Here is a 12950-nt window from a genome sequence, read left to right as displayed (position 1 = left end):
GAAATGTACTGAATGTTCCCATTACTTTCCCTGAATATGACTGCAATTAGAGTCAGAGAACAAGCACTCTCTGAATATTGTCCATTCAGCATGCTTAAGTCAGTCTAAAGACTTCTTTTTCAGGGAGCTCACAGAAATTCAAGGCCAGCTCTACTACACATTACCACCTCATAGACCAGAACCCACTCAACCCACCCACATTAGGCAGAACAGGCATTCGCCTGGGGCAGCACCATCTTCAGGGACTGTTTTGTGTGACTGCAAGCTAAATGGAGTGCCTGTAGATGCTACTTGCGCCAAAGGGATGTTTTCAACCTTTTTAAATTTGCGGACACCTAAAACATTTTGAATGGAGGTGCGGATGCCTTTGGAAATTTTAGACATAGTCTGTGGCGCCCCAGGCCATGGACTAGAAATTGAAAATAACTATTCTATGGTAACGACAATCTTTCGTGGACTTCTCAGAAAATAGATGAGTCCATGGATCACAGGTTGAAAACCACTGGTGTAGGTAATCCATCTTCCTGAGAAGTGGTAGCTAAATTGACGGAATAATTTTTCCGTCAACCTAGAGCTGGTCTATACCAGGGGTTAGGTCAGTAGAACTGTCTCTCAGAGGGGCGGATTTTTCACACCCCTGAGAAACATAGCTATACCAAAGTACAGTCCCAGTGCAGTCCCAGACCTGAAGAAGAGCTCTGCATAGCTTGAAAGTTTGTTTCTTTCACCAGTGGAAGTTGGTTCAATGTATTACCCCACCTATCTAGTCTCTGTAATATCCTGGGACCAACATGGTCAGAACAACACTTCTGGCTGCTGCAACGAGTATATGTAATTTTACTTCAGTGGGAGTAGGACTGAGCCTACATGGGGCAAATGATTCAAAAGGATGATTTTTTTTAAAGACATCCATTTCTTGTTCAGTATTTTCACAATCCATTTTTTCAACTTTTTGGATTATTTTCTTATTTTGTGTAAATTTGTAGTGTTTTCTTTAACTGAAGGCAGTGAGAAGATGAGGTGGTATGCCTGTTGTTGGCAATCAGTTTTAAAATTCTAAGTAGGAGAGCCAATCAGAGCAGAGGGATTTGCATATTCTTGTCATCAAAAAATAACAATACTGTGAATTATTCAAACTGTAGCTATTGGCCAATAATGGCTGTCAGTCAACCAGAGTACAGGGTTATCCATACCATATGGTTATTGTAAAATAATGATATAGTGTTTATGCAAATCAGACAAGGAATCAACTATAATGCAGGAAACAGCAAAGCTGAGAAATATGTCAGTAACTTTACAGCATACAAGCACCCTGACTGTCTGAGCCAATTTTGTTCCATTATAATTAGCTGATAAGCAGTAGTTCAAGACTATGTGTACTTTAACAGTCTTTACCGCTTAATTATCTATTTTTAAAAGAGAAAACATTATAACTGAAAAAGTGCAAAATATAAAGCCTGTGCCAATTGTAGAAGCTGAAATCGTGCACAAATCCAATAAATATTGTAATAATTTGCATACAGACAAATTTGAAAAAAAGAGTGGGAGTACTGGATCTTCAAAAAAAAATTAGATTGTAATTATTGTCAAAGTTTCTGATATTCATCCCTGCGAGTAATTTACAAGTTCCTGGGAACAATCAGAGCTGTCTGTTCTAAAAATTTTCCTAGAAGAATTAGTCAGAGCTGTCAGACAGCAATTTTTCTCAACATTTCTTTCCAGTGGAGTATGCAGTTGTTGTAATAGTTGCTTTATAAAGATCCTAGCACCCAGTTTTATTACCAGTTGGCTCTGCTGTGGTCATGGTAACAGGACAAATCAAAAAGCATGGTTCATACAGTAAATATGCCATTTCCACTTAGAGCTGTCAACTGAATTTAGTAGCTTGAATCTAGATTTGTTGGACTGGTGTTGCTTCTACATAGTGCCTTCTTTGCTCACATATTTTTCCCGAGGCACATCTGTACAGAATTCCTAATGGTATTTGAAAAATATCAGAGTTTAATGAAGAGGATTATGATCAAAGAATGTTTTCTGCAAATGTGTTGTTTCTTAGAGCCTGATCCTGCAAGGTGTTGAGCCTTTAATTGTTTGGCAAAAAAAAATAAAGGATTTTTTACCTTTTCCCACTTTTATTACTAGCGCTTTTATTTTATATTTAATCTTAACACCTCATATATTTGTCTCATATGTACATTTATTTGTGTGAACTCTTTATTCTTTATTACTCTAGGCATTTGATATAGTTTATCATTCATCATATTTTGATCATTTAAGCTCTGATCCTGAAATTGGGTCTGTGTGGGCACACCTTTGTCCTTGTCCAGAGTCCTGTAGATGATAATGGTGCTATTTGTTGAAGGAAATATTCACTTATATGGAGTCTAATTGTAGTTAATGGAACTCTGCATGGGCACCAGGGGCAGATTAGGATTTTGTGGCGCCTCTGGGCCAGAGCAAGTGGGGGCCCCTCCACACCCCTTCCCCCCTGAATCCCCCGACACTCCTGCCGAGGAAATGGGGTCGGGGCACAGGGGCTTGCCCAGCTCCGCCCGCCTGGTGCTTCAGCCCCCGCGCCCAGCTGGAGTGCCAGGTGGGCGGGCAGAGCAGAGCAAGCCCCCACGCCCTGACCCTGTTCTCCGGCTAGAGCGCTCGGTGGGTGGAGTGGGTTGGGGTGCAGGGGTGCCCATTTTTCCAGGTCCCCCAGTTGGCTGGGGTCCCTGGGCACGGGCTCCGTTGGCCCAGTGGCTAATCTGCCACTGATAGGTATAATGATTTTCCCCATGTTGGCACCATGGCAGAATTTGAGCCTTATTATTTTTTCTTTTTTCAGAGTGGAAAGGAGGGAGGCAGTTGGGGGTGTGGTCTAGTGGATTGAGCACTGGACTGGGACTCAAGATACCTGGTTTTATTCCTGGCCCTGCCTCTAGTTTGGTGAGTGACTCTGAAGAAATCACTTCACCTCTCTGTCCCTCAATTTCCCCATCTGTAAAATGGGGATAATGATATTTACATCCTTTGTATAGCTCTTTGAGATCTATTGCTGAAAAGCACTATACAAATATGAGTTACTATTATTACAACATCTAGCCATTATTATTACTATTATTAATAATAAAAGCATTTGAACAAAAAGCCAACCGCTAAATCCCTATGGAATAAATCCATCCCTAGTGTACTGCCAGTTACTTCAACAGCATTACAGTGAGGATGGGTCTAGCTCCATAAGCAGTTGTCTTAAGTAAACAGTTTATTAAGCTAGCAAATGCTTATTAAAATGGGTCATTTATTGATTTAATTATGGAGCTGCTTTTCAACTAATACATAGACCACTGTAGTTACAGTTCTAAAAAAAAAAAAAAGTAATTATCTGTACATTGGATAAAATTCAGGAAAAACAAAAACAAGGACAGCAGGGATCTCACTGACTTAAAAATTGTATGTTTCACGTTAGAGAGTTTTGCTAAATTTGGCATTCTTTAAACCATAAGGATTTATAGAACTGACTGTAGTTAGCTCTAGTGCTGGTAAACACTATTAATACTTCCCCCTTCAGCTCAGCTAAAATATACTTCAGAAAGGAAGGTAAAGGAGAAAAGGAAAAACACCCTCAGAAGAAAGGTATGGGGAGGACAATTTTCAGAAGTGGGTACCCACAGAGGACATACAAAGCTCTATATGGACTCTCAAATCTGCACTTAGCACACAAGTGCTCATTTTATGTACCTAACTGCCAACACAAGCCTCCAAATAGGGAATTTGAATTTCCTATTAAAATTATCACATTTGCAAATTGTGTCCAAAGTGTTTAGTTTGCCTTCAAAATCTATTTGAATGTTGCCGTAGGTTTGCTCAAAACTTTGATTCACACTGTACATGTAAATCTGAATTCTGAAGCACTTTGAACCATCATAATCAACCACTATTTTGGGTGGTATGGGGGGTGTGTGACAGGCAGGAGCAAGCCAGAGAATTTTAGACACAAACAAGCTAATGAAGCATCTGTGACAAGTTAGGCAGCTGGGCACAGAGAATTTCTGCAACCATCTGGTTAATTCTTTCACAGTAATGTTCAAAGTAAACAGCTTGTCACACTGATACATCCTGTTACCTATCCTGTTATTATTACATGTGATTACAAACTGCATACAATATTAGGCTCTGTTTCCTCCTATTCCCATGTGACAAGCCATTCCTTTCTGTGAATCAAATTCTTCTTTAGTTTCTGCCACCCATTGACTTTCAGTATATACATTTATACTTCATCCTCTATGTTATGATATAGTATGTCCTATTGGGATAAATTCTTTTTTGTCAATGGGCCAGATCTGGTGTGAGCACTTCTGATGCAAACCTTCACATGACTTTTACAGTCACTTGAATATTAATGAGATTTTTGATTTTCATTAAACATTTTTGTTAACAACTGGTCTCACACAACATAAATGTTTGAGGCAAATGAATAAAAAATATTACAAGTAGTGTTGCAGTTAGTTTGAGATTTTTATTCAAAACAATCCACACTACTTCCCATGTCTAGGTGTAATTGAGAATAGAATTTGAAATCCTTTGTGTATAACTTCATACATCCTGATTCATATTAATAGTCAATTAATAAAGACCAATACAAGACTGAAACCTATATCATACTGTATGCTGTTATATGTTATTAAACAACACATTTTAAAATAGTTGTTTGAAATCTAAAAGAAAAAACCATGAAAGCACAAAAATTAGAAGGGAAGACTGAAAATTTATGCCTTTTGAGAAATCTTTATCAAAGAACAAATGGACAGTCTTATTTTAGCTTCAGAGGGTCCTGTGGCACCTTTAAGACTAACAGAAGTATTGGGAGCATAAGCTTTCGTGGGTAAGAACCTCACTTCTTCAGATGCAAGACAAATTTTAGCTTGTGTTCTTTGCACTGAACTGAAGCTTTTCAGTGTATGGGAGGGGAAATGTGATGGGAGGAAGAATTCAGAACACTGATTTAGACACTTATACATTTGTGCATCCCCTCTTTTTGCAGTTTTAAATCTATTTTTGAACTGAGAAGAAGAGATTAAAATACTTACTGAAGTATTAATCCAGCTATTGACCTTTTAGCTTTCACGAGTCTATCAGCTATTACTGTTTCGATACGTAAATACGAGAGAGCTAGGACATGACAAACTATTACAGTCATTTTTATTAATATCCAACCTTCAGTGACTGCCAACACAAAGATCAGGATGAAATTAATGGATGGTCTGCATGTGGAAAGACTGCTGGATCTCATCCTAAAGTGATAACCAAGAGATTGTAAATAATATAAATACTGGGCCAACTCCTAAATCCACCTTTTTCAGTTTTTACTCAGGCTAAACTTACTTTTAATGAAAGCTTGCCTGAGTAAGGATGAATATAATTGCATTCAAGAGACAGTTATATTTAGGAATCAAACCTGTGCGTGAAAATGTTTAACAAGTAACAACTAAGATTACTGTTCCTGAAAAAGACTAGAGAAAACAATATATTTTAAAATATTTTTTACTTTTTTTTTATTTCAATGGGATGACTCTTACTTAACATAGGACATGTGCTTAACTCTCTCTCTCTTAATCAGGGCCATAACTGCCAAATGATGATGAAATTTATGCCTTAGGAGTAATTAATCTTTTGATATTGTTCTTTTGATATTGATATCTGGTAATTTTTCTTCTTACCATAATAAAACGTTTGAAACAAACAAACCAAAGTAAAATAAAATAAAAGGCAAATGTGGGTTGTAAATTGTCTTGGGGGGACTCAGGGGCAGATGTAATAACAAACTACTTTTAACTCGTTTTTTGAAGCTGTCTAGATTTCACACTGATGGTATTAATGACCATTTTAAATTTAATTGTACTTGTGTTAAAACATCTTAAAAATAAAAAATGTTTTTTAAAAATTGATTTGTATAGGCCTGATCCCTCTTTCAGTTAGGCCTGTACAACTTGTCTGCACTGGTCTCAGAACTGAATTCGGCTTTAAGTATTTAATCTTCCGCTATACTGTGTCGTGTGGTGAGCCCATGCTGTGCAGTGACCCTGTCAGATGTCACAAGCTAAGTAGGGTCAGATAAGCTAAGCAGAGTCAGGCCAGGTCAGTACTAGTGTGGAAAATCTAAGTGCTGCAGGCAGTGGTTTTAGGGATCCAATAGGTGGCAATCTTCCCTTTGAATCAATACTGAACCAATACCTTAGCATGGTGTTCAGTGGTGAGGAGCCATTACTGGGATGGGATGTAAATCAAATGTTCTGATCAATTGTGGTAAAGCGATGTCCAATGGCATTTTTAGTAAAAGTAAACATGTTAACCCCTGTGTATTGGCTCTGATAATTATATTCTGCCTTCCTAAAACCCTTAAAGTGTCAATTAACTAAGAAAGAGCTCTGTGTAGCTTGTAAAGCTTGAAAGCTTGTCTCTCTCACAACAGAAGTAGGTTCAGTAAAACATATTACCTCATCCACCTTGTCTCTCTATATGGTACTTTTCTTCACTTTGCCATAAACTGCTGAGCCTCGTTAAATCCAGGAGGGGGCTGCATTTCAATGCTGGATGAAGTAATCCCTTTAAATCCATTACATACCATTCCTTGCAAGGGTGTTGCTGGTATACACTTCATATTTAGATCAACCTAGATATGTTTCTCAGGTGTGTGAAAAATTCATACCCCTGAACACCATAGTTATATCAGCCTAATCACAGCTAGGTTCTTCTATCAACCTCGCTACCACCACTAGGTGAGTTGTAAGGTGTTTTGTAGACATGCCCTGGGGTCTGCTTGTTCCCCTGACATTCGTGGGCACACAGTATCATCTTAACATTACAATCCTCTTTTTTGGTAGTGAGAGTCAGCTGTTTTCCTAGTATTGTGTCCCACATTCCTCACTTCTGTGCATGTTTCTTGATAGAGTCCAAGATCTGAGATTGAGAAGCAGGTGGGCTGGGAGGGAAGAAGAGGGAGACTCAGAGACCAAGTCAGGAGGATATGTATCATCTTTCTTTTAACTCACAGGGAATCAGCTCAGATCAGTAATACTGACTGAGGCTGCATTCATTTCTGAGTACAACCACTCTGAAGACTGAAGCGCCACTGGGGGTGGCTAGAGTATATTTGTGGCATCGAATCAGAGAACCATGTGGGTCTTCAGGACTGTTTGCTCTCAGGAGAAGCCCTGTTAGCACTTTGGCCATGCTGATGAGTTGCCAGAGGAAGCTATGATGCAACCTGGACCTTTCTTTGTAAAGCATTTTGAGCCTAAGTTGAAAGGTGCCTCAGAAGTGCAAAGTGACATTATTATATATAACCATTTTATTTGACTAAATCTGAATGTTTAATTCTTAAAGTGAGTATTTAGATGTTTAGATTAAACTAACGTTTAATTAGTAAAGTGAGAAAGCACAGACTTTACTGCTGTTTCGGAGACACTAGGATACAGGAACTGTTAGCAGTCTGCACATTCCTGAAAGGTAGACTTCCTATCAGCTTAAGTAATGCATAGTGGACATCAAAAAATGCAATTACCAAGGCCCACAAGAAAGAGTTTCTTTGTGCCATAAAATATTTATGCAGATACTGGCAACACATTCACAACAATACCTCCCAGATAATCATTAATACTTGGTTTAAGGTTGATGTTTGCTTCAGAATTCTGGTGCTGTATTTTCTCCACGAGTGAAACTGCTGAAAAATCACGAACTCTACTTTTACATTAATCCACTATGCTTTGTAAATCACACAAAGTTCTTTATCACATCTTTGCCTTAAAATAGAGGGATCCTAAGCTATATTAAAACTATGCCAAAGGGGGTTAAAAATGTCCAAGAAGACAGAGAAGTTTGAATCTGTTCAATGAAACCATTCCATCGTGCAAAACACATCAACTTATTACAACAGTGTGGTACTCACAGGCTTTCGGACATCTGGCAGGGTAATCCACAATGGAAAAACAATGGGGAAAACAGCAAGATACATGAGCTGTTTGCGTAGGGTGTCAGGCCAGGCCAGGCTGAGAGGCTGCTCTTCATCATCGTCTTCTGAATTCTGTCATAAAAATGGAAGTGAATAGAAGGTAAGTTGGGTGAATAAAGTCAGCGATCTCTTAGGAGAAAGTCATGCGAACTTCATGCCTCGAAGAAAGACTCATTGGCTGCAGCTATATTACAACTATTGGGCTTGAATTGCCAGCGTTGGTGCAGGAAGGTGCAAACTGCACCAGCCTGTGTCCCAAAGGGTTCTACTCCTGAAGAAGGGCAGATTATGTTTACACTGCCAGGAGTCTATGCAATAGCAGCCAGGGGGATGGAACACTAAACTGCAGCTGGAGCTTCGCATGAATCCTGCTGGCAAAGGCTGCCTGGCGATGCAGTGAATCAGTGGCCCCTCCATTGCCAGTGCTAGCCATTCTTTGGGATTGCCCTGACCAGCTTCAGGCATCCTGGCAGCGTGGGGATGTAGCCCAGTGGGCTAGTTTGCTTTATTATATTCACTGCTACTGTAGCCCAGCGGACCAGCTCACCTTCATTATATTTACTGCTTTGCATTATATTCAGCAGTAATGCAAGAAACCTACAGGCCCGTGTGCTGTAAGATATTAGCTTCAGCAAGTTAGCATACAAATGTCTGGGACCTTTCACCTAGATAAATGGAGCTAAAGCATAAGGTCCATGTATAACTGCGACCTTTAATATAAAGGATGTGTTAAAGCAGGTAGGCATAGGGGCTTTCCTAACTTCATACCCTTTTAAGCTTAACAGGTACACCACAACTTAGAACTTGGAAAGAACCAAAATAATCAGGTAGGACAGAAATAACAAATGTGATACCTAACCACAAAAGGGCCATGGTAACGAATTGACGTATATATTAAATTGAGATCATTGAAATACTAACCTATAGAAAAAAGACACTCCAACATTAGTGAGGTGAGAAAATACAAATAATAAGAAGGGAAAAATCCCCTACTGAATATGCATTGAACATAACTGTGTCAGCATAACAAATTATAAAAGTGGCAACCCAGCCTAGGGGCAGTAGGAGAGAGAGATGTAGTCCTGGGGAGGTGTCAAAATGATGGCCACTGGTGATGATGGGGAAGGTGATGGTGATGAGGAAGATGATGGCTAACATTTCAGGTTGTTCTACAAGGGATGATGTGAGTATATGGATGTGCAGATGTACATTCTGTAGTATCTCTATCTATCTTACTGAGTTGGGGTGTTTGTAACTCTGCCAAATGTATTAATAAACATAAAAGAGTTCCTATGGTCAGTGTTGCAGCTGTGCACATCAGGGTTCCCAACTATATAATAATTTTAATAATATTGGGCCTAATCTTGGGGCAAGAACCTGTCAACCCTCAAAGTGATAACTGGGGATTCTTAAGTAATCAATATAATTAATACATAATCTAAGACCAGGCTACAGGGATTGTGTTCACTTTGTGCCTCTGACACATCTCCAGACAGACTTCCACCACTGTTTCCTCCATCCTGGGTTATACTGGGCAAAACTAGAGTAACCCAGGCCTGAATCAAGACCATCCATAATGTTTTGCCCTCTGAGCTTCCAGTAGCACATCAATTTTTTAGCAACTAAGCAGCAAAACTTTAGGGAAAAACTCTCACTCACATGATGGATCTTCACTCCAATATTTTAATCTCTCTACACACAAGTGTTTTTTGTTTGTTTTTACACCCTACTGTTAATTGCTTTTCAGTCCCTTGCTTTACCACAGGATAAGCTTGGAGGGACTTCTCCTGTGACATGGGATCTTTATGGCTGGTCACATCACTTTTCCTGTTTCTCTACCTTCCTTTCACTCCTTAGCATGCAGGTGACGTCAGACCCTTTAGGACTGCCATAGAATGCCACTAATGGGCATGACCTAGACTACTTTGACACTCATACCTGTTTTCTGGCCTTTTTGCCCAAGAGGCCAAATTCATCCTTGGTGTAACTCAAAGAGGTGATGTTAATGGGATTACACCAGTTCCAACTTACACTGCTGTCTAAACCAACACAAAATTCAGCCTGAATGGTTCTGTCCCACAAAGGGCCTGATCCAACCCCCCTGAATTCATTGGAAAGTCTCCCATTGAGTTCAGTAAGAGAACGCCCAAAAAGCAATACATGGTATGAGTTGGATTTTCCTCAGAGCATGCACAGATGTGCCTACTTTTAAAAGTTATTTTAAAAATGATTAGAATTGAGATCTCAGACCTTTCTGAAAATTACATACTATTCTTCCAATAAGTTTATCCAGTGCTGTGGAACATTATCATCATGTTTCTATGAGTTAAGACCTTGTCTTAACAATGCTTAGCTAAGGTTTTTAATGGTGCTGCAAGAGGCTGGTTTCGGAATCTACTTGATTTGGTTAGTTAATTGCATAGCTCTGTAATTTTGGGGGCTTACTAATAGTTCTGTTTCAAAATCCATTCCTAATTATCCAAATGTTTGGAAGGACTAGAAAAGCTTGCATTTGATTACTCTACAAGTAACTCAGGGTTGTCATCTCTATAAAGTGATCATTTAAAATGTTCCTATCAACACTAAGGGACACAAAGCCTGATTCTGATCTAAGTTTTCCCAGTTTTATATCTGTATCACTCCAATGACTTCACTAGAGTTTTGCCAGATTTACATAGATACAATCAAGCCCATATCCACAGTCCCCTCTTGATGTGTTCATAGATGCAGCTGCCTTACCAATTATACACACATTAAGAGAAGACCGTATCTTGTTAGTCCCTATACTTCTAGAAATTCCCAACTAATCTGAGTGATGAAAAAATGACAGTGAACTGAAGAGTCACAGGTATTTATTATGACAAGGTTTTACAAACAGATATGGGTACAATTTGTCACACTCTCGCCACAGAACGTTAAGCATCTGGACAGTTTAAGAGATTGGCGTGTCCTTTTATCTTTCTGTACACTGCCAACGCAGGCAGATGCTCAGCACTTCATTTCCATAATCTATGGCAGTTTGATCTCTTTAGAAAACCTGTGCAGGTGCAAGACTACTTCCTTCGAACCAAATCTGTTCTCTCTGTCTCCAGATTCTGGTAGAAGCTTTTAGGGGAGGGGGAATCAGACGAGACTAGATACCTAGCTTTGAAATAATGATTATTGAGGTAAAATAGGAGCACAAAAGAAGCAACTGAAAGGTTGCCTAGGTAACTCTTTCTGAGTGGCCTGGGTATATTTCAAGCAGCAGACTCAGCAGGAATAAACCTCCATAAACATATTTAAAAAACAGCACTGAATGACTAAGTATTTTCTGAATTATCATATTTAGAGATTAGCAGTGATTAATAATCTTCTTTAATCATGGTAACTCTGCACATATATTGATTTGTATATGGACACACAAACACATTTGTAGAACATGCAGATGTTAAACACACAATTCATGCATGCAGTACTATCCATTCTGATCATATGCCTTTTTATTCTGATTTTTCTTCTGTGTAAATCAGGACTAACTCCACTGGCTTTTAGTGGAATTACTCATGATTTACCCAAGTACTGATGAGTTCAGAATCAGACCCATTGTTGTCTTACACGGACATAGAAAATATCACAAACTATGAAACCTCAGAAGCTCACCACATAATTCTACAGAGGGATGGAAAGGAGACTAATTATAGTGACAAATTTGGAGCTGGTGACATGAAGAGCGAGTTATCTGAACTAAATCAAAGTCTCTTCAATTCAAAAACAAAAGCTTTTACTGTCTGCACACACTGGTTTCTCTTCACCAGGTTTTAGGCACAAGTCTGCAGTTTATGTGGCAAACAATTTAAAACTCACAGTAATAAAAAAATACAAAGAATCACAAGGCAACCACATGGCACTGTGAATGGCTATGGAATTATGAACAGGTGGCAGCTTCTGTAATTCTGCATATGACTCTGGGTTCTAAGCAGAGATTTTGCAGACACTGTAGTAAAGAAAAAGGGAAGCATACACTACAATTGGTTGCAGGTCTCTTATTCTGGTGAAAATACTTAGCAGAAAGATATTATACACATCACAAATAATTATTACCATACTAGGTCTGAATACTGCCCTTAGTCATATGCATACCAGTTCCAGTGGCAACAATGGAAGCTGTGCATACATTATAATGGGCACAATTTGGTCTTTAAGGTCTAATCCTTCATTTCTAACTTGAAAGAATAAAGGATGCAGAATCAGGGCTTGATTTGCAAAGTTAATGAGCTCCGACAACTCACATTGAAATCAACAGAAGCTGAAGATGTTCAGAATCTTTGAAAACTCTGACTAATGGGGAAAAGCAATACTGAGTTATCCACAAGAGGTTGGAGTGGAGAAAAGGAAAAAAAAATCACCTTGACTCTGAGACAATATAACTGTTCCACTCAGAGCCAACTCATCCATGAACAAACTAGGGAAATACAACCTAGATGGAGCTACTATAAGTAGGGTGCATAACTGGTTGGAAAACCATTCCCGAAGAGTAGTTACCAGTGGTTCACAGTCGTGCTGGAAGGGCATACCAAGTGGGGTCCCGCAGGTATCAGTTCTGAGTCCAGATCTGATCAATGATCCAGTCCTTCATCAATGATTCAGATAATGGCATAGAGAGCACACTTATAAAGTTTGTGGTCGATACCAAGCTGGGAGGGGTTGCAAGTGCTTTGGAGGATAGGATTAAAATTCAAAATGATCTAGAGAAACTGGAGAAATGGTCTGAAATAAATAGGATGAAATTCAATAAGGACAAATGCAAAGTACTCCACTTAGGAAGAAACAATCAGTTGCACACATACAAAATGGAAAATGACTGCCTAGGAAGGAGAACTGTGGAAAGGGATCTTGGAGTCAGAGTGGCTCACAAGCTAAATATGAGTCAACAGTGTAACACTGTTTCAAAAAAAGCAAACACCATTCTACA

At 39.1% G+C, this 12950-nt stretch overlaps 1 protein-coding gene across 2 annotated transcripts in view; it reads right to left on the bottom strand.

Moving 5' to 3' along the window:
- Positions 1–12950, bottom strand: part of SLC24A2 (solute carrier family 24 member 2) — a 179016-nt gene that overhangs the window by 21492 nt on the left and 144574 nt on the right. For both annotated transcript variants that reach the window (XM_034774524.1, XM_034774525.1), the window contains one exon: positions 7934–8068. In XM_034774524.1, coding sequence (XP_034630415.1) covers positions 7934–8068 — 135 coding nt within the window. The remainder of the gene's footprint in view (positions 1–7933; positions 8069–12950) is intronic.

This window comes from Trachemys scripta, chromosome 6, assembly GCF_013100865.1.
Source record: "Trachemys scripta elegans isolate TJP31775 chromosome 6, CAS_Tse_1.0, whole genome shotgun sequence".
Lineage (NCBI taxonomy): Eukaryota > Metazoa > Chordata > Testudines > Emydidae > Trachemys > Trachemys scripta.
Note: the sequence above shows the minus strand (reverse complement) of the source record. Positions and strands in the feature narration are given on the sequence as shown.